Genomic DNA, 21,337 nt, shown 5'->3' with positions numbered 1-21,337 from the left:
TCTCTCTCTCTCTCTCTCTCTCTCTCTCTCTCTCTCTCTCTCTCTCTCTCTCTCTCTCTCACGCCAGACTCTAGTTAAGTCACTTACCGAAGACCCAAGTCTGGAAGACTAAACTGAGGACAGCTCTGTAAGCAAAAGGCCGTTATCTTTGTGTTCACTAAACATCAACCATCTTCACCAAAATCGTACCCAAAAGAGAGAATCTTGAACAAATGGCAGAGGCTGCTCATAACCCAGGTAATCAATTTCTTCAAAATATCTTATCTTTGAGTCTTTGGTCAACTATGAGTCTTTGTTACTTGTGTGTAAAGTGCTAAAAGACTGAATTGCACTGTTTCAGTAACCCAGCAGCAGAAAATCATTATAACCAACAAACATGGTGAAAAGCTTGTGGGCTTGTTACATGACACTGGTTCTATGGCCATGGTTTCACATCCACCAAGGTCTGCTCTTTTCTTCATTTTGATATTAAGTTTTAGCTTCTTTAGAGAAAAGCTTTGAATTTTGAGCTATGTCTGTACTACATGACTATATGCTAATGATCTATCATGGATAAGAAAACTTTAAAGTTGAGTTGGCTTCATTTCGGGCAAGGTTGATAGCATGTGTCTCTCTTGATTTCCAGGAATCCAGGATGACCCTATTATGGTGAACCTCACTGTTGCCTTGGAACATGAAGGAATTAGTTCATTTCGTTTTGATTTTTCTGGAAATGTGTCAGTGCTAAAGAACTGTATACACTTATATTAACAGGTTCTGTGATAAAACTATATATGTTTTGTTTACTGAACTGTTGGACCTTGTAAGTGTGACCTCATAATTAGTAGATAATCTTGTTATGAAGAACTGAAGAAGAGTCTTGGTAAATTCAGATCTTTAAGTTACAGTGATGTTGCTTTAACTGTAATAATTTGTTGGGATTGCAGGGAAAGTGAAGGCATCTTTGAGCAATAGTCATTCTTGCAAATTTGGAATGCGACTCATTTTAGGGCTATATGATAGTAGCAGCTTAATTGTCACCAAAGTTACTGTTTCTTGATGACGATCACCAAAGTTGTTGATAGATCACTTTCTGTTGATATTGGGTGTAAGACCATATGAAAGCACATAATTCCCGTAACATGTGATCAAAAATGTTGCTGAATAGTGTTACTACAGGAGGTGATATGGTGCTACTGTATGCTTCTAACTACCATGACATTCATACCGTCGTCAATGTTTCTAGACGTTATGATCCGAAGAAAGGCATTGCAGAACGGTTGGGGAAAGACTTTATGGAAGCGATCAAGAAGGAAGGCTTTCTCGATATCAAGAATGACACAGGTAATCTAACATTAATATCTGAGACCAGAGATGGAATGGATAAATGTTGATATAAACTTTGCAGTTATGGTGGTTTGTCTTCAGGTACTTTGTTGACACATAAGCACGCACAACGCTAAGCATGTGAAGGTCCCAGATTATTGTCTAAGAATTCATCTATTCCTTAAACATATTACTGTGATCACATGTCAGCAAATGATGACGAGCCAGGTTACCATCCGTTTGTATTTATAATTATCTTGGAGTGAAAGGAAGGTTTAGCAATATGATTGATTATTACGAGTCATAATAAACATAAGGAGCTATTTTTATGTTGGCATTCTACGCATAAAATAGATTCTCTATTGTAGGAGGTGTTGCTTTCCGCGTGACTGAAGAAAGTTTGATGGATCGCCTTAGTACTGATATGCATGAGTCATGCCTTCTGATTGGCAAAGAATGCCAGTAAGAAAACTGTAATCAATTATCTATTTTGGTTGTTTTGTCTTCGTGAATTTCTGCATGACCAAGTTTATTGTATGTACAGGGTGTTAACGGTGCATGGATCTGATGATGAGATAATCCCTGTGGATGATGCCGTGGAGTTTTCCAAAATAATACCCAACCACAAATTACATATTGTGCGAGGTGCTAATCATTGTTACACCTCGCATCAAGCTGAGTTAGCTTCAGTTGTGGTGGACTACATAAACACCGCTCTGCAGCAGGACAACACTACTTCCAACTAGGTACTCTATTCCCATCAGAATATAAGTTCCTGAACTGTACCTGTTATATGTGTTGGAGGGTGATCCATGAAGTGGATGTAGTTGATGCACTCATATTAGTCATATATGCTTTGCAATAAGTCTGCTTATTAGTAAAACCTGTATCTTATCATTGTGGTTCTGAGAAAATTTCAAGGGTTCAACCGTTACACTTTTCTCTCCTGAAGAAGTTAACTCCATTTCGTTGCCATGATCTGTTCGCAGTAGTCGAAATCTTAAGGATGCAAACCAGTAAATTAACTCGGCCATTGTCAGTGATGGTCGTGCTTTGATGTGAACTTTATTCTGTCCACAAGAAAAATCATTTTGTGACACTGAAGGTTCAGTTTAAAAGGATCAGTCCCGAGTCCTGACTCCATTATAACATTAGAATGCTGTAAATCATCGGCCAGGAAAAAAGAGCCAAGCTTCCCACAATAACTTGCCACCACGCTATCATGGAACGGCTGCAGCTACATCTTCTGCTCAGTAATCGCCTTCCATATCAATGACATCATGGCACTCACAGCTAAGAGCCTAAGAGTCTGGTTTGTTGTTATCATTGTATATATCTACAACATTTTGACAAATTCTTCCTTGGTGCATTTACCCTTCCGGGACTGACATTCTTGGCAAAATTTCTTAGTTATATGCAAATGTGATCTTGGTCTTCACAGCTTCTTCGTTGAGCTCATCCTTGTGCAAATCCCCACCATATGCCTATATATGACTGACATACTAGCTTAGAATAGCAGGAGTCAAATGATAGAATAGGGACTTCTCGCAGATGGTATCATATTGGTCAGAGAAGACTAGCCAAAGTAAGAATTCTTGGTGTAGACTTGCCTGAAAGAATTCTAAAAATGGAGACTTGGGGAAAGAAGCTCTTGTCAAAAGAAGCTCATATAATTACTTCTAATGTAAACTTGATGCAGAAACTCATACAATAAGAAGAGCTCTGTAAACTTATGCTCTCGCCTTCAATCAGACTGTAAACTGTTTCCTCTTTGTTCATTGTTTGCAATTTCTGCATGATCCGTAGGTTTATTGGCGACCATAACAGGGTGTTCTGAGGGCATCCCGTTTTGAAATGCATTAGAGTTTTTTTTTGAAGACAATACTAATCACAATGTACATATTCTACGAGGAGAAAATCATTGTTACGCCTCAGAAACTGAATAGGCACCGATCAGTAGTTGTGGACTACATAAAGGTAGCTCTGCATCTGAAGACATAGCTAGCTGCCGTGATTTTGACCCCAATTGTTCTGAGGCAAACACGTCCTTCACCTGTCCATTTCTTCACTAATGATTGGCAAAGCTCCGATTATTGATATTCGAAATGTTTGAATAATGTGCCATCTTTTCATATTAATGATTGAACGAAAAATTTATTTTTTACAGATATTGCATCTTTTCTCACGTGTTGTGAACAACAATCATCTCCCTCAATTTTTAAGCCACCAGCTGCGTACAAATAAATTTTTCGTTCAATCATTTATTTGCATACCTTTACTATGCCCAAAAATTGCACCGACTACATGGTTTGCTCCAGAAGTAAGAATGTCCTTATCTTAACTTAAGGTACATATTTTCATTTTTAACGAACTTTTTGATCGAGTTTTCACATCTCCACCGTCAAATATCTAGGTAATAACGTATAGATCATCTTCACAAAATTTTAGCCGATTTCATAACCGTTAAGATACTCATAACTTCGATTTTCTACTCAAAATATGAACGGTTCAGGTTCGGCAAATTCAATACATCCATTGGTTTTGATTAGTTCGATACCTTAACGATCATCAAATCGGCTGAAATGTTTTGGAGATAATCTATATGTTATAACTTAGATATTGGACGGTGGTGATATGAAAAATCGATCTAAAAGTTGGTCAAAAATGAAAATTCGTAACTTAAACTAAGATAAATAACTCCTTATGTGAAAAGTTATATATATAGATATATAAATATAAGCTGTTTGGTACTAACTAGGGTACCAAACTCAGCTGTGAAGAACTGAAGATCCGGAAGCAAAGACTTGTAAGTTCCATTTCCTTTCTTACTACTCTCAATTCCTGAACTTCGATTCCTTTGTTGCTATCCCTTAACCATATTTACTTGAAGATATTGGCTTTCCTAGTCAACTTAGGAAATATGCAAAACTCAAGCACTGTAAGATTCTTCTATCTCTTTTTAACAAAAATCATTCATGATTAAAATGTTTATCTGGAAGTCATCAATTATGGGGGAATGTTAAACCTTCAAGGAAGGATCGGTGTGCTAAAAATTTACTTTCTGAAAACATGCTCCATGTTCTTCCATTGCTGTAGAAAAATTGTTCCTGCTTTTCTGGAAACATGTTCCCTGCTATTCTGCCACAACCTCAGTAACAGATACATGTCTCCCTGCTAAAGTGTTTTATTTCATGATCATGCTTATAAAATGACTGATTGATATTCTCTTATGGTAGGTGTGATAGACAACCAAGTGTGCAAAAACCAGATCATACTGCATTGTGGTATGCAGGAGTGATATGTGCAGAACACAACAGCTGAGTAGATAGTATGGAATAACTGATCATCAGTCAAAATCATAAAAGTAAAACCTGTGTGGAGATCAAGACTGTGACAAAAAGTTTTGCACTGTGAATAAAATTCCAACACTGTGTTTTACAAATCAATAATCTGTTTGTGCTGCATAAGAGTTGTTTGTTCACTCCTAGGTATCTACAATTGGCATCAGAGCTGGTCCACTAGATATACTTAGTGAGATCCAGGGACTAATGGAGCGAACATCAATCAATATGCCGCCTCTGCTTAAAGGTGAAGGATTTGATGATTGGAAAGGCATGATGCAAGCATTCATTTCCGCGCAAGACTCTAAGGCATGGCAGTGTATACTACATGGATGGACACCTCCCAAAGATGAAGAAGCATCTGAAGGATCTGAAGAAGCAAAGGAAAAGAAATTTGACAGATGGACTGCTTCGGAACTTTCTTACAGTGAAGCTGAAAATAAAGCAAAAAATGCATTATTTATTGTTTTATCAGAAGATGATCGAGCACTGATCAAGCATTGTGCAAACTCAAAAGAAATCTGGGACACTCTTGGACTCACCTATGAAGGTAATAAAAAGGTTAAACTTCATAAGTTACAATTATTGTTACATGAGTTTGAAAACTTACAGATGAAGGAGGATGAAACTATTGATCAATTCTACAAGAGAGTGATTTCAATTACTAGCAGCATAAGGAGCATAAATGAAAAAAAGGCAATCTCTCAAGATGATATTGTGATGAAGATCTTGAGATCTTTACCGAAAAAAATTGCAATGAAAAAAGCAGCCATTTCAGAATCAAGAGATCTCGAGACCTATTCCTTGAATGAGCTTATTGGAAGTCTGAAAACTTATGAAGCTGAGATAAATGAGGATGACAAAATAGATCAAAGGAAGTCAAAAAATCTAGCACTGAAAGCAACTAAGAAGAAAGAGATAAGTGATGAACTTTCCGAGTTAGGGTTATTAACCAAAGAATTTAAGAAAATCGTAAAATACAAAAATAATAATCCTAGTACTTCCAAAGGAAATTATGAGAATAAAAAGAACAGGTTTTCTGAAACTAGAAAAGACTTAAGAGAAAGTAGGACTAATTTCAGGAGAAATCCTAATTTTAAACCTAAATGTTATGAATGTGGTGGTCTAGGTCACATTTCAGTTGACTGTGGTAACATGAAAAACAGTGGTGAAAATAAGAGGGCTTTAACTGCTTCATGGAGTGATGTTGAAAGTGAAGATGAGGAGTATTCCCCTAAGTCCATAAAGAAGAATCTGGCTCTTGTAGCCTCCCTGAGTTTTGATCAGTCTGAGTCAGATTCTGACTCTGAATCAGAAGTTCTTGGCAATTTTGAGGTAAACAGTGATGATGATTATTCTGACATAAATGAAAGATATACAAAACTATGTGACATTGTAGAAACAGTGCATACCAGAAACATTGATCTTGAACTACAAGTATCTTCCCTTCAAAGAACAGTAGATGAACAGGAACTAGCGAGTCATGAACAACAAAGTTAGTATGAACTAAAAGAAAGGGACTTTGAAGTAAAATTGAAAGAATTGTCTTATACACTCACTGAGGATGAGTGGAAACTTGAGAGAAAATCACTAATGGATAAATTAGATAATTCATCAAAACAGGTAAATAATCAACAAAATATTATTATTGAACTCACCCTTGAGAAAGAACTTTTGCAGGAGCAGGTTACTAAAGCAAATGATAAATTCAAGCAGTTTCAGTACAGTTATCATCTTGCTGTCAAAATGCTTGGAGCAGGGAGACAATTCAAGAAAAGTTTTGGATTAGGCTATGTTGGAGAAAGTGCATCGGTTCTCAAATTTGTTCCTGAAAGCAAAAATGAAGATAGTCACAAATTTAGCAATGACAGCAAAGACACATAACCAAAAGGTGAGAAAATTCAGGTACTCTCATCAAAACTTAACACTTGTTCAATAGAGTCGATGCTAACAAAAAAATTGGAGTCCTTGGAAGAGAAATTAAATCAACTGAAAATCAATTTTTCTGATTCGATGGAAACAAATAATCTCTCATTCAGTGATCTCTCGGAACAATGTAAAAAACATGATAGACATTTCATAAGAAATGAGGATATGTTTGATAAAGTATTTTTTAGACTAAAAATTTTGGAAAACAAATGCAATCGTGTTCCTAAATCTAATGAGTTTATTGAGAAAAATGACAGGATAAGAAATCACATTGGAGCTAAGACCTGGAAGAAAAAGGAGGTCTTCAAAGGAAACTGTTTATTAGCAACTGTTGATCCTACTATGAAGCACATTGAGGCCACATGTCTAGTTGCTTTAACTGCTGTAAACTCCAGAAATGAAAATGTGTGGTACATTGATAGTGGATGCTCAAGACATATGTGTGGAAACAAAAGCTACTTTACTGACATTAAGGAGGAAGGAGTTACTGGAAAAGTAACATTTGGAGATGCAAGAAAAGCAATCATTCTAGGTAAGGGAACTGTTGAATCAGAAAATTTGGGAAAACTGAAGAATGTATTATATGTGGCAGGACTGGCTACTGATAGGAGCACTTTGTGCGACGTTCTTAACATGTTTTTACCTCAATTTGTATTTTGTTTAGCCCTTATTGTTGTACTATTGAGTCATTGAGTCGTAATAAGAGTCTTGAGCGGTATTTGATGCATTTTTGTGCTTACATGAGTTAAAAAAGCATAATTGGTTTAGAGTCCTAGTTTGACTAGGAATCCTTGTTAGGTTTTGAAACTAATTATCTCTTACTTATGATTTTATTTTCTTATTTTCAGATTGGATTGAAGAGATAATTAAAAAAAAAAAAGATGGAGCCAAGTCATGCAACAATTAAATAGAAGATGATCATTAAAGGCATAAAACATGGTATGTTTTAGGGATTAAAGCATGACATGTTTTAGGGATTAAAGCATGGCATGTTTTAGGGAATAAAACTTTCCATGATTTAAGGGATTAAAGCATGACATTTATTATAGGAAGAAAGAAGCAATTTCAAACCCTCCATCTTTCCTCTATATATATATGGCTTCACCTCTCAAATATCATCACTTCTCATTAGCATTCAAGAGCCAAAACTCTACTAAAACACCACCATAAATTTCCCTCACAAATTAGCCAAGCCGTCCACCCCAAAACTATCATCATCTCCACCGAGTTTCACTATTGAAGACACAACTCCAAGGTTCCTACAACGTGTGATTCTCGCAACTCATCTCTATTGCTTCGTCTATTTGTGTTAATCTACAATTCTTTGTCTATGAAGATTGTAAGTTGTTATTTATGTGGAAATATTGGTTTTGTATTTGTTTTAGAATTTTCAAATTATATTTGATATTTTTTTTGAGACTATGCCGAATCTATGTTCTTATAATTAATGAGTTTGTATTTCTATTGTTGTGTTCTAATCATGTTTCTCATACTTTTAGATAATTTTCAGATATGTGCATATGAATTTAGTGGTTGCATGCAATCCCTAAGATTGTGTTTGAGTGCTAAATTCATTAACCATATTAACACAAATCGAATCATGCCCTAAGTAGGTTCGGTTTGTGTTGATTAAAAGTGGTAAAAAATTCTGGAAATTTGCATGTGAAACCATGGTGGGTGACGCCATACATGAAACATGTCTCCAACAAATATTTGGTGCTTAAATGTAATCTTGTTTGATTTCTACTCTAAGTGTTATTGAATTCGATTGCATGCAAATTTAGATTAGGCCCTAAGTCAATCTAAATGTTAATTGAAATCTTGCATGATTAGATGATCTCATAAGACTCTAATTGTATTGGTGTCTAAAAAGTATGTAATTGGTCGAATTAGAATGCATGATAGGTTCGAACTTGTAATTATGTGGTGTAGTGGTAAATTTGGTTTAAGTTTGTTAAAGAGAAGTCGATCTTGTAAATAGTAATTTAGGTTTTATTTTAGTAGCTAATAATCAATCTCAAACCCCCCATTATTTGTTAACACTAAAAGTTTAGAGTTCCCTTCAATTCCCCGGAAAGAACGATCCCTGCTTATTCTATACTAATGATGATGTTTTACAGGGTTTATTATAGACGTTTTAACAAAACGCTCTATCAGCTACAAACTTGGTAAGTGTAAGTCAATTGACTGATGACTTTGAAGATGTGTGGTTCAACAAGAAAAAATGCATTGTGTTCAATGATCAAGGTAATATTGTTTTAGGAGATAAAAGATCAAAAGACAATTGTTATCATGCTTCAACAGATCCATCTGTTTTATTCTCTAACAAATGTCTTAAAACTATTACTATTGATGAAACTTTTGAGCTGTGGCACAGGAGACTAGGTCATGTAAACTACCAGGATCTTCAAAAATTATCAAATCAGCAGTGTCTTAGAGGAATGCCAAAATTAAGTGGAAGAACAGATAAAATGTGTGGTCACTGCAAATCCGGTAAACAAACTAAGGCATCACGCAGGGTTGTAAACTCCACTGCAACCACTCACTGCTTGGAACTACTGCATTTGGACCTAATGGGACCCACTCAATCACCAAGCATGTCAGGTAAATTTTACATTCTAGTGGTTGTTGATGATTTTTCAAGATTTACCTAGGTGCATTTTCTTGTTGACAAAACTGAAACATTTGATTCCTTTCTTGGATTAAGTAGACAATTAACCAGACAAAAACAACATTCAAAATTGAAATTGGCCAGAATCCGGTCAGATAATGGAACTGAATTTAAGAATGTGTCTTTTACTAACTTTTGCCATGAGAATGGAGTTTTTCATGAAATTTCAGCTCCAAGAACTCCTCAGGAAAATGGAATTGTAGAAAGGAAAAACAAATCATTACTTGGTATGGGAAGAGTAATGCTGCATTCAGCCAAACTCAGTGAAAAATTTTGGGTTGAAGCTATGAACACTGCCTGCTATGTGTCTAATAGAGTTTTCATTAGAGCTAGAAGTGACAAGACTGCATATGAAATCTGGAAAGGTAAAAAACCAAGTGTTGGTCATTTTCATGTATTTGGAAGTCCAAGCTACATCCTTAGAGAAGGTGAGACCCTAAACAAATTTGCATCTAGAACTGATCCAGGTATCTTTGTTAGTTATGATCTAAATAGTGCAGCATATCGAATATACAATAAAGTCTCAAAAAAGGTCATAGTTACTGTTAATGTGTCAATTGATGATCTGTTTTATAGATATATTGATGAAGGCATGAGTGACTTAAAAGGAAAGGATGCACAAAATGATGAACATGACAGTAAATCAAGGGCTGATGAAGAAGATGAGAATCTCAAACAAATTCCACAAAAAAGAACTGGGTTCAAACAAGTGCAAAAAGATCACAACAAAGATGATGTGATAGGAAACCTGGATGAAGGAATTCAGACAAGAAACAAGAATAAAGTCACTCAAAGTGATCAAATAGAGAAGGCTCTAACCTGTTTTATCAGCAGTCATGTCAAGGATTCAGGCATAATCAAGTGCTTTGGTTTTGTATCATTAATAGAGCCTGCAACTGTCAAAGAAGCATTGTTAGACACAGACTGGATTTTAGCCATGCAAGAGGAGCTCAATCAATTTGCTAAAAATCAGGTATGGGAACTTGTACCTAGACCTAGAAATCTAAATGTTATTGGAACAAAATGGATTTTTAGAAACAAATCAGACAAGCATGGAACAGTAATAAGAAACAAAGCTAGGCTTGTAGCTCAGGGATATTCACAGAAAGAATGATTGGACTATGAAGAAACATTTGCTCATGTTAGGTTGTTAATGGCAGTTGCATGCTATTTGAAGTTCAAGCTCTATCAGATGGACGTCAAGACTGCATTTCTGAATGGATTCATTGATAAAGAAGTATTCGTGGAACAACCTAAAGGCTTTGTTGATCCTCACCATCCAGATTATGTCTACAAACTACACAAAGCACTTTATGGACTCAAGCAGGCTCCAAGGGCATGGTATGATCGTCTCTCTTGTCATTTAATTAATCAAGGTTATGTCAGAGGCTCAATTGACAAAACCTTGTTTGTTAAAATCTTTAAAAATGAATTTATTGTAGCACAAGTCTATGTAGATGACATTGTTTTTGGCTCTACCTCAAACAAACTAGTCAACGAATTTGCTTCTGTCATGACTAGTGAATTTGAGATGAGTAATCTTGGAGAACTCAACTTATTTCTTGGTGAAACAAGATAGGAAGCTTGCTCTGTGAAAGATAGAAAGAATGATTGGACAAGTAACACAGATGAACTCTGTGATGTTTGTTTCTCAAACAAATTATGCAGAAAATTTGTAAAAAAATTCGGCTTGACCAGTAAGAAAGTGGTTAATAATCCAATGAGCACTACTACCAAGTTACATGAAGACAAAGAAGGAAAATCAGTAGATCAGACTCTCTATCGGAGCATGATAGGAAGCTTGCTCTATCTCACTGCCAGCAGGCCAAATATCTCATTCAGTGTTGGTGTGTGCGCAAGATTTCAAGCCAACCCCAAAGAGTCACATCTTGAAGCTGTAAAAAGGGTAATTCGATATGTATCAGGTACAACAAATTGTGGCATCTTTTACACTTATGAATCTAATGCAGAGATTTCAGGATATTCATATGCAGACTGGGAAGGAAGTATGAAGGATGGAAAAAGCACCTCGGGTGGCTGTTTCTTTTTGGGAACTAATATTGTGGCTTGGCACAGCAAAAAACAAAATTGGATTTCACTATCTACAGCTGAATTTGAATATGTTGCAGCTGGTAGTTGTTGCACACAAATGGTGTGGATGAAGCAAATGCTCAGAGATTATGGTCTGCAACAAGGGAAGTTAACAATATTCTGTGACAACACAAGTGCCATCAGCATTGCCAAAAATCCTGTACAACACTCTCAAACCAAACACATCGATCTCAGGTATCACTACATTCGAGACTTAGTTGAAAAGGATATCCTTGAACTGTGCTTCGTTGAAACAGAAAAACAACTTGCTGATATCTTAACTAAATCACTTGATACAGCTCGTTTTGAGTACTTAAGAAATGCTCTTGGCATTTGCACTGAACCTTGACTAAATTCTTTCCATCACATAATTGCACTTCATGTTCCATTTAAATGATTATATGTGATGCAGAATTACTGGAACTTAACTTGACTTGGTACCTGACTCATTTTTCTCTACCATTTTTTCTCTAGAAATAATTTTTCCTTGATTTTGGACTGCACCATTGGTGCATCTCTCTTGTATCTTGTGTATCAGCAGGATGAACTACAATGTGATTTTTGTGGAGAAAAGAAAAAGCTGGTCATTGATAAAAATATATATACAGAAGATATAAGGACCAAAAAAATAATATAAAAAAATAAAAAAAATAAAAATTATATTCTCAAGGTACTGTCATTTGGCCAGGTTATTCCTAAAGTAATCATTGTCTTGGTTAAGCCCTAATCGGGATGGTGGGACAAAAACATGAATGACTTGGTCCACTGGAGGATGCAGGTAACAATTTCCAACTTGAGTCTCGGGGTTCATGGTATCCTTGTTATACCTAGCACCCTAAAGTCAGATGACTTGGGAGTGTTCCCTGCCGCTTGCTACAAAGGTTGAGAAATCAGACCACAAAAGATTGTTATAGGATGGAATAAGGGGGAGTGTTGTGTATATTGAGAAGCTACATTATATTAACTACTCAGCTTGTTCTACTCTCCATATTATCAGATGAACAGTTTTTACTCTACTGATACTCTTGAATTCGTGGTGATGCCTTGACTGGTTCAGTTGATAAAATCCATATTTTTAGTTATATCGAAAAGACTCTATGGTATGAGAAATATTTGCATGTCCATCCCTTGTTAATGTGCTTTGCCAGTGATCTTTCACATGCCCCTTAATTAACATGCATCCATCTCATCACATCCATCCAGAATCTTGTTAAAGGATCAGTGCCATTCTTAAAGTATTCAACTTGATAAAATGGTTTAGTTATGACTGGCATTTTGTTCTATCAAGGAACGCTTCGTTTTTCAAAGTCTTGTTGTACTGGTACTTGTAATTGAATCAAATAGTGCATGTTACAGTTGGTGGACTATAGTTCTGGACGTTTTCAATTCTTAGTCCACACCCCACTTTGGCGCTACAGTTACCCTCCTCTTCAGTTTAAAAATGGACTCTCTCTCTTTCATTTGCATTTACTAACCCTAACTCCCTTATCGGTATTGGCTTTATTTATGCAGGTTTCGAAAGAATGAAGGAAAAGAAAAATACTCGACCATCTCCTGGTGAATCCTCTGGCCGCTCAAAGCGTCCTCGTTCCTCCTCTCCACCATCTCATCCTGATGGGACATATTCTCTCCCCATCTTTCCTCCTGGCATCCGGATTCCCCATGTAGAGCCTCGTCTTCCTCCTCTTCCAAACATGGAAGGATACACTGGCATGATCCCTCCCTGCAGATTTGAAGGAGAACCCTGGCGCCCTCAAATCCCTCCTGAAGAAAACACCATGGAAGCTTTTGGGACATACCTCATGATTTTGGAGGAAAACATGCGCACCTCTGTCACCTCTATCCTGGATCGTCTTGACATCTTCACTCAAGTTCAGGTGCAACTGCAGGAACAAATGCTCATCGTTCAAGCTCTTCTTCGCTTGGTGCTTCCTCCAAAGACCGTTGATCCCTCTACCACTGCTCCTACTGCTCCTACTGCCTCAGCTATTGATCCATGGGAGGCTGCTGCCACCTCTCCTATTGCACCATCCAAAGGCTGGCCACGTTGGAACCCATATGCAGTCATATTCAATGGGGGAGAATTTGTTGAAGCAGTAGAGTGAGATGCTTGCTGATTCAGTTTAATTTAAACTTCATTTTGAACATCTTTGCTTATTGTATGGTTTCGTTTACTTTCCTGCTTTCGGTTTGTAAGTGCTTAAGCACAAAAGTACCTTGGTCTAAACATTTAAATTTTGTTCTGTCATTTAGAAAAGGGAAAGGATGGAAACTGATCCCTACATTTTCGAACTTCTTATATATGGCTGGGTTGTGTTCAGTTGAGTTTTGCAGGTTATGCTTCAATAAAGTTGAATATGAATGCCAATGGGGGAGAATGAAGATATTGGCTTTCCTAGTCAACTTAGGAAATAAGCAAAACTCAAGCACGGTGAGATCCTTCTGTCTCTTTTTAACAAAAATCATTCATGATTAAAATGTTTATCTGGAAGTCATCAATTATGGGGGAGTGTTAAACCTTCAAGGAAGGATCGGTGTGCTAAAAATTTACTTTCTGAAAACATGCTCCATGTTCTTCCATTGCTGTAGAAAAATTGTTCCTGCTTTTCTGGGAACATGTTCCCTGCTATTCTGCAACAACCTCAGTAACAGATACATGTCTCCCTGCTAAAGTGTTTTATTTCATTCTCATGATCATGCTTATAAAATGACTGATTGATATTCTCTTATGGTAGGTGTGATAGACAGCCAAGTGTGCAAAAACCAGATCATACTGCATTGTGGTATGCAGGAGTGATATGTGCGGAACACAACAGCTGAGTAGATAGTATGGAATAACTGATCATCAGTCAAAATCATAAAAGTAAAACCTGTGTGGAGATCAAGACTGTGATAAAGAGTTCTTGTTCTCCTAAAGAGGTTGCAACTGTGATATAGAGTTGTTTTAGAGAAAATCTACTGTGTATAGAGTAGGTTGTTCTTAGACTTAGTTGTGATATAGAACTAAGATGTCTAGAACTGCAACAATGATGAATTGTTGCTGAATGAACTCTTCTAGATAGGACAAGAGATCGTCTTGACTGTTTGTAAATCATTGACATTAATTTCAGTTAATCATGGTGCTATTTTTCCTCAATGAGGTTTTTGCACTGTGAATAAAATTCCAACACTGTGTTTTACAAATCAATAATATGTTTGTGCTGCATAAGAGTTGTTTGTTCACTCCTAGGTATCTACATTACTGTTCATCGAAATCGCAGTGCAAAACGAACCTGGGAATAACATGCAAGAGGCTGCACAGCAGCTAGGTGGGGAAGTTCACTATCTCACTCATACTTTGGCAATTTGACATAGTGTATGATATATGTGTGTCTATTTTGTACTTTGCATCAAAAGTAAAAAATTTGGGAGCCAGACTGGAACTGTGAAATGTTTATCTCTGTGACTAGAATCTAGATCACTCTCACCAAGTTAGCAATTGTTTAGAGAATACTTGATTGGTGGTTGCTTTGTGAACTGCACTATTTCAGTGAGCCAGAAGCAGAAAGTCATTGTAACCAACAGCTATGGTGAAAAGCTTGTCGGCTTATTACATGAAACTGGTTCAAGGGCGATAGTGATCTTGTGCCATGGAGCTCGAGCCTCCAAGGTTGGGTTTTGACCGTTTTGTGATTGCTTGCTTGTCTTTCTGGAGCTTAAACTTTTCAGCTTGATTAGGAATGAGTAGATGATTTGACTCATTTGATTTTTTTTTTCTCACATTTCCATTAATGATGATATCTTGATATTTTTCATCAGACTAAAATGCTGTCACAACATTGATGAATTTCGGTGAATTATAATATAGACCTCATTCAATCTGTTTGGGTAAACTTTTATAGCCCGTATCTCTTGATTTTCCAGGACCACTTTATTATTGAGAACCTTGCTATTGCATTGGAAAATGAAGGAATTAGTTCCTTCCGTTTTGATTTTGCTGGAAATGGGTAAAAGCTAGTGGTATTTGATTCATATAAACATCTTGAACTTAGCTGCTTTTGTGGTAATCCTCTTTAATCAATCTCATACTCATAGTTGTATCAAAAAATATATTATGTCACATGAGGAGAGGAACTGATTGAGTTGTGTTCTTTTGGCTTTCAGAGAGAGTGAAGGCACGTTTCAGTTTGGTCACATGAGGAGAGAAGCTGATGACTTACATGCTGTGATCCAACACTTCTCTGGAACAAACCATGTAGTCGGTGCAATTTTTGGGCATAGTAAAGGTATGTAAATTTCTCTGTTACTTCATAGATCCATAACTGATGATTTTGGATGAAACAATATTGAGAATACTGTATTGCTACACAATGTTACTTCAGGTGGTGGTGATGTGCTTCTGTATGCTTCTAAGCATCACGACATTCCTATAGTTGTTGAAGCTTCTGCACGCTATGACCTAAAGAAAGGCATTGAAGGACGCCTGGGGAAAGACTTTATGGAGAAGATAAAAAGGGAAGGATTCATTGATATTGGTAATATGCTACCATAGTTTATGTTTGGTGTACAAAGAGTTGTGATCTGTGTCTAAATTTGCGGCTTAATAGATATATGAAACAGATGCACGCGTTGATTGCTTAGGGGCAGGGGTGAATGTGTATGCTGGCCTTTCACACAGTCGGTTAATGCTATGCTTGCAGGAAGTGATAAATTGTGGGTGACTGAGGAAAGCTTGATGGATCGCCTAAGCACTGATATGCATGAATCGTGCCTCAAGATTGACAAAGATTGCCGGTAAGCGAACTGTTATAAACTATTTCATATGTTTCCTTTTTCTCTTTCATTCTTCATTTGTTGCATCATTTGCATGACCAAGATACATTTATTGGAGATTCTGTTATGCAGGGTGCTAATAGTCCATGGATCTGCTGATGAGTCCACTCCATTTGCAGATGCATTTGAGTTTGCCAAGATCATACCTAACCACAGAATACATATTGTAGAAGGTGCTGATCATTGTTACACATCACATCAAGCTGAGTTAGACACGGTTGTTGTGGATTTCATCAAGTCAGCTCTGCAGCAGGACAAGCCTACTTTCAACTAGCTCGGTACTCTATGCCTATCAATCATCACTCAAATTCATCTCGTGCATGTCTCCTGTGTCCTAAGCTTGTTGCTTAATATGCTTATCTTCTGATGCTTGAATATTTTTTCGAAACTACTGTCCATCAATGATCGATGTTGAGTTTGTTGTCTTCCCATGATCTGGTGCATTAAATAATAGTGAAGAACTTCATGATCCAAACATCTATTCCCCATGAATCGATCGACTGCTTTCCTGAAAAATTTGTCGTTCGCATAAACTCATATTTGAGGAATTTGTCTTACGATCTGCATTAGTTATGTCAAAGATGCTGCAGTTCATTGTGCGATTTTACCACAGAAATATAACGGCCCAAATATAAATTTTAATCAATATCATGGTCTGTAACTAGGAAAATGTTAGCATAAAGGCAAGGAAAAAGATTTAAGAAAATATCTATATCTACCTGGAACGTTAGATCTGCCTCAACCATAGGTTGGCATAGCCAATTATGAAACATGAAGTGAGGATGACACCAACGACTAACCGTGAGATCATTTAGATGATATAATTTGAATAGTAAAATTTGCATACCTTAAATTACAATCCACACTTACCGACACACTTTTTACCTATAAAATGTCCAAAATATACTTTTCTTTTCGTCCGACCCTGCGAATTTCACCAACGAACATGTTAAGGTTACATCAAACTCTGCTATGTCATCGAGACTTAATTTGAGCACAAGAGTGCATGACTACTATCGCCTGTTCTTCATAACAACAGTAGCAACTCGGACAACTTATGTCGACGCTCATACTGTAACGGCACGCCATTGTTCTGTTCACAAGGAGATATATATCCATCGAATCGCCGATGACTTGTCCATGGTTTGTCGACCATGGAAATAACAAGAACATCACAATTGGCAAATGCGTAAGCACCAAGCACCACTCTTTTTTAGACTCTACGTGTCGGATATATTTGGATGATAAAAGAGTCGCGACTGTGTTGAGTTGGGTGCGATTCTCCCACATTTCTGCTCAAATTCTGTGACTTTGGACTATTAAGGCCTCTCCCACTTGTCTCTCTCTCTCTGCTAAAAATCCTATTCCAGAGAGCTCTGTTTTATTTTATTCAAGAACCTGTACCAAACTGGCAGCACAATCCATAAGGCACAGGCAGCCCAGAACCCAGGTAAGAGCTTCTATCATACATGTCTGTTTTAGTCAGCGAGCCACAGAAAATAGTTATAACCAACAAACATGGTGAAAAGCTTGTGGGGTTGTTGCATGAAACCGGTTCTAAAGAGCTTGTGATCTTGTGCCATGGAGCCCGATCCCACAAGGTTGATTCTTGTTGCTTAATGAATTGCCTCTGTTCCTTTTTCTAAATTCTTGGTGATTGCTGAAGTTGCTTTTGTAATTTGTTGGCATTATTCATGAAAAGTCTGATAAATTGGATATAAATCAGGGAGACAATATTATGACTAAACTTGCTCTTGCATTGGAAAATGATGGAATTAGTGTTTTCCGCTTCGATTTTGCTGGAAATGGAAGTTGTGTACTAATCCTATTAGAAGTTGTTGAATTTAACATGTTTCTGTGAAGAATTCAGTTTTTTGGGACCTCTTTTATCTAGTAGTTGTACGCTTGGCTCAGTGTTTAGTATGTTCTTATCTTGGTTTTGGTATTTTGGATTATAGAGAAAGTGAAGGTACCTTTCAGTTTGGTCACTACTGGAAAGAGGTTGATGACTTACATGCTGTAGTCCAACACTTACTCCAGGACAAACCATACAGTAAGTGCAATTCTTGGCCACAGTAAAGGTGCGTTGGTTCTTGCAGACACTGAATATGTGAATTTTCTATGTAATAAGATAAGAGGGGAATCAAAAAAATTAATATATATGAGGTCCATGACTTATTAATTAATGTGTAGCATCTTACTTTGCGAGGCACCAAAAGTTAATTATGTATCAACCAGATCTTAGCAGCTTAGCTTCTTGCAAATTGTTACTGTTTTTGATATTGGATAACTCTATATTAAAAATACCATGTAATGTTACTGCAGGAGGGGATGAGGTGCTTCTGTATGCTTCAAAATATGGCGACGTTCGCACGGTTGTCAATGTTTCTGGACGCTATGATCTGAACGGAGGCCTTGAGCTACTCTTAGGGAAAAACTTCATGGAAAGGATACAGACGCAAGGATATCTGGATATTAAGGATAAGACAGGTACTGAATCACTGATACAAGCATGACCAAAGAGGGGCAATCCTTTCTGTATAGTCTCTTGACATTATAATGGTTGCGATGCTTGTAGGAACTTTTGATTGTCGTGTGACGGAGGACAGTTTGCTGGATCGCATGAATACTAACATGCATGAATCATGCCTTGAGATTAGCAAAGATTGCCGGTAAGCAAACCGTTATTAATGTCTTGTTCTGTTTCCTTTACCTTTTTATTTCTTCTTTGGATTTTTCTTATGCATGACCAAAGATATTGGTGATTCTGTATATGCAGGGTATTGACTGTCCATGGATCTGATGACGACGTGATCCCCGTAGGAGATGCACTGGAGTTTGCCAAGATAATACCTAACCACAAGTTACACGTTATAGAAGGAGCTGATCATTATTATAGCTCTCACCAAGCCGAGTTAGCATCAACTATTTTGGACTTCCTTAAGGCAGCTTTCCAAGAGGACAAGACTACTTCCAACTAGATACTGTATGCCAAACAGTATATAAGTTCCACAAGGTTATTGCCTTTCATTGTTTATGGAAAATGTCATTATATCAGACAATATGGAGTCGTGCTTTTCCCTTTACTGTGCTTAATAACATAATCTTCTTGTGTGATAACATTCACCTCATACGTGAAGCAATTGTTATTTACATTCTGCAGCACCAAACACCAGATACAATGAAAAACATGATTTGAGTTTATTTCCTTTCGATCATTGCCTAAATGAATTATGGCATTGACCGATATGATTTTTTTTTTTAGAGAGGAAACCGAACTAACTACTAATCAAACTATGCATACGGTTTTCCAGCTATTATGAGAAACGAACTCTTACAGTAACGTACGTGCAGGGTATCGACACTACAGAGAGGACCATCCGAAGAAGCAAAGATTTCCACCGACGTTGCCATGTTGGCGATGAGCGCAGGTACAGCCGCGTGTCCATGGACTTTCTTGTGTCCACTGAAGGAGGCTTCTCGTCCTCAACATGTTCCCAAAGCAAAAACCTTTGCCTCTATTCTCTCCAACTCAATTGAGTCTTCGGTCTCTCTAAGCCAATTGCCTGCTCCGGTCATACGCGGAGACATGATTTATGTCAAGATCAATGAAGCTTTCTACCAAGAGCAACTGAAAAGCTTCACAACCAATTTAATTGGTCGGTTGTTATTGCGTAAGGGTTTTGTCCCAATGAAAACATATGTTCTCAAGAGTTTACTTACCGATTTATGGAAGCCATCAGTGACATGGCGTTTAGTTCCACTCGGGAATGGCTACTTTGATATTCACTTTGGCACTAAGGATGATTTACGCAGAATTTGGGGGGTGGTACATGCACTCTACCCGATGGTCTCTTCCGATTGTCACAATGGAAACCTGACTTTTTCCCGGGGGATGTCCTTCCACAAACACATGCCCAACTTTGGGTCAGGATGTATGGTTTGAGCCAAGATTACTGGCATCCTCGACACCTCATGGAGATTGCTCGTGGAGTGGGTACGCCCTTGCAGTTGGACAAGGCTACCAAGGAGCGTGAGTTCGGTTACTATGCTCGTGTGCTAGTAGATGTTGATCTTGCAAACGAACTGCCGTCTTCACTCATGGTCAAGCGTGAGGCACATTGTTTTCCTATTGAGATTGTTTATGAGAATATGTGCACTTATTGTGGTATGGTTGGGCATATGGCCGATCGTTGTAGACAATTACAAGGTGATTCAAAGCCTCGTCATTCTGAGAAGCCGATTTCGTAACCGAAGGTCCGACAAGAATACAGAGTAAAAGAGAATGTTTCAAATGATCAAAGTATAGAGACTCAACCATCAGTTAGTCCAACTGAAATTAATGGTACGGTACCATCACGTACAGAAACATGTACAGTGGTAGCATTGTGTGATCAAGGGAGAGACATTGATGAAGAGAGAACTATTGAAGACAATGGGAGAGACATTGATGCAGAGAGAACTATTAAATACAATAGGAGAGTTAGTACTCCATATGATAGAGCTTCGGTTCCAAGGATATGTACTCTTACTTCTAGTGAAAATCAGTTTGTCACTCTAGCTCATGAGGCTATTGTGGGGGTTGCTAATGAATTAATTGAGCAATTGGCAGACCAAGTGTTCCAGGGGCCAAATGCTCAGACCCTTGATGTAGAGAACTCAATGGTGGTTACCAATCAGGCTTTAGATGATGTTGATGGCTCATTCCCCACCCCCTCAACGAGGACAGAGGACAATGCAACTGTGGTTCGTGAGCCAGAGGATGGTATGACTGTTGTTCTTTCTAGATCCCAACAAAAGAAGCAAAAAAAAATGCGTGAGAATTTACTACAAGAAAAAGCATTTGACCATTACCCTGCTCGTAGCAGGGTTCCCACCTCACGCCTCAACCTATGAAGATCATTTTTTGGAATGCTCGGAGTATGGGCAACGTCCCCACTCGTCGAGTCTTGAGTAGGATGGTTCGCAAATAAAAACCTCCTATTATTGGTATTTTTGAACCTTTTATTAATTTAAGTTCACTTAAATCTTCCTTTTGACATTCTTTAAAGATGTTTCCAGCAGCTGTGAATGACAAGGGGGACCAACCTCCAAATATCTGGCTCTTATGTTATCAAGCTACAGACTAGCAGCTCACAATTTCTTGCACTTTGGAGAATGTTAATTATATTTTGACTTGGGTTTATGC

At 37.5% G+C, this 21,337-nt stretch overlaps 5 protein-coding genes across 7 annotated transcripts; all 5 read left to right on the top strand.

The window, feature by feature from the left end:
- Positions 1 to 87: 87 nt before the first annotated feature.
- On the top strand, positions 88 to 4,095 carry LOC126805078 (uncharacterized). 3 transcript variants are annotated; one of them, XM_050532177.1, is made up of 6 exons: positions 88 to 237; positions 341 to 443; positions 626 to 1,323; positions 1,674 to 1,767; positions 1,850 to 2,051; positions 4,078 to 4,095. In XM_050532177.1, exons 3-5 carry the CDS (start codon positions 1,134 to 1,136, stop codon positions 2,049 to 2,051), a joined length of 486 nt encoding a protein of 161 aa, XP_050388134.1. In that variant the 5' UTR covers positions 88 to 237; positions 341 to 443; positions 626 to 1,133; the 3' UTR covers positions 4,078 to 4,095. The 3 variants fall into 3 exon arrangements, with proteins under 3 accessions (XP_050388134.1, XP_050388133.1, XP_050388131.1); XM_050532176.1 differs by lacking the exon at positions 4,078 to 4,095 and adding an exon at positions 2,295 to 3,198; XM_050532174.1 differs by lacking the exon at positions 4,078 to 4,095 and having other exon boundaries at positions 626 to 802; positions 927 to 1,323.
- LOC126805077 (uncharacterized) lies at positions 4,078 to 16,501 on the top strand. Its single transcript, XM_050532173.1, has 8 exons — positions 4,078 to 4,111; positions 14,598 to 14,645; positions 14,868 to 14,986; positions 15,241 to 15,323; positions 15,481 to 15,602; positions 15,699 to 15,851; positions 16,017 to 16,110; positions 16,222 to 16,501. The coding sequence occupies exons 2-8, from the start codon at positions 14,621 to 14,623 to the stop codon at positions 16,421 to 16,423; spliced, it is 798 nt and encodes a 265-aa protein (XP_050388130.1). The 5' UTR covers positions 4,078 to 4,111; positions 14,598 to 14,620; the 3' UTR covers positions 16,424 to 16,501.
- LOC126793790 (uncharacterized) lies at positions 4,854 to 6,146 on the top strand. Its single transcript, XM_050520416.1, has one exon. It carries the CDS (start codon positions 4,854 to 4,856, stop codon positions 6,144 to 6,146), a length of 1,293 nt encoding a protein of 430 aa, XP_050376373.1.
- Positions 16,502 to 17,278: 777 nt separating the features above from the next.
- On the top strand, positions 17,279 to 19,269 carry LOC126793779 (putative uncharacterized protein YDL057W). Its single transcript, XM_050520405.1, is given in 9 exon segments — positions 17,279 to 17,338; positions 17,545 to 17,599; positions 17,632 to 17,750; positions 17,876 to 17,960; positions 18,110 to 18,197; positions 18,199 to 18,230; positions 18,475 to 18,639; positions 18,728 to 18,821; positions 18,929 to 19,269. Coding segments are annotated over 9 exon segments (900 nt in total). The 3' UTR covers positions 19,131 to 19,269.
- Positions 19,270 to 20,082: 813 nt separating this feature from the next.
- Positions 20,083 to 21,045, top strand: LOC126793761 (uncharacterized). Its single transcript, XM_050520383.1, has 2 exons — positions 20,083 to 20,359; positions 20,459 to 21,045. Exons 1-2 carry the CDS (start codon positions 20,083 to 20,085, stop codon positions 21,043 to 21,045), a joined length of 864 nt encoding a protein of 287 aa, XP_050376340.1.
- The last annotated feature ends 292 nt before the right edge of the window (positions 21,046 to 21,337 follow it).

This window comes from Argentina anserina, chromosome 1 (assembly GCF_933775445.1).
Source record: "Argentina anserina chromosome 1, drPotAnse1.1, whole genome shotgun sequence".
NCBI lineage: Eukaryota > Viridiplantae > Streptophyta > Magnoliopsida > Rosales > Rosaceae > Argentina > Argentina anserina.
This window is presented reverse-complemented; position numbering and strand designations above follow the sequence as displayed.

Bases quoted from the DNA above. Each gene is read 5' to 3' on its own strand.
- LOC126805078 (XM_050532177.1), top strand. From the start codon at position 1,134: ATGTTGCTGAATAGTGTTACTACAGGAGGTGATATGGTGCTACTGTAT. The intron at 1,324-1,673 runs GTAATCTAACAT...TCTCTATTGTAG, and splicing joins CGATATCAAGAATGACACAG to GAGGTGTTGCTTTCCGCGTG. The intron at 1,768-1,849 runs GTAAGAAAACTG...TTGTATGTACAG, and splicing joins CTGATTGGCAAAGAATGCCA to GGTGTTAACGGTGCATGGAT.
- LOC126793790 (XM_050520416.1), top strand. From the start codon at position 4,854: ATGGAGCGAACATCAATCAATATGCCGCCTCTGCTTAAAGGTGAAGGA.
- LOC126805077 (XM_050532173.1), top strand. From the start codon at position 14,621: ATGCAAGAGGCTGCACAGCAGCTAG. The intron at 15,324-15,480 runs GTAAAAGCTAGT...TTTGGCTTTCAG, and splicing joins TTTGATTTTGCTGGAAATGG to AGAGAGTGAAGGCACGTTTC. The intron at 15,603-15,698 runs GTATGTAAATTT...ATGTTACTTCAG, and splicing joins AATTTTTGGGCATAGTAAAG to GTGGTGGTGATGTGCTTCTG.
- LOC126793761 (XM_050520383.1), top strand. From the start codon at position 20,083: ATGTATGGTTTGAGCCAAGATTACTGGCATCCTCGACACCTCATGGAG. The intron at 20,360-20,458 runs GTGATTCAAAGC...ATCAAAGTATAG, and splicing joins TCGTTGTAGACAATTACAAG to AGACTCAACCATCAGTTAGT.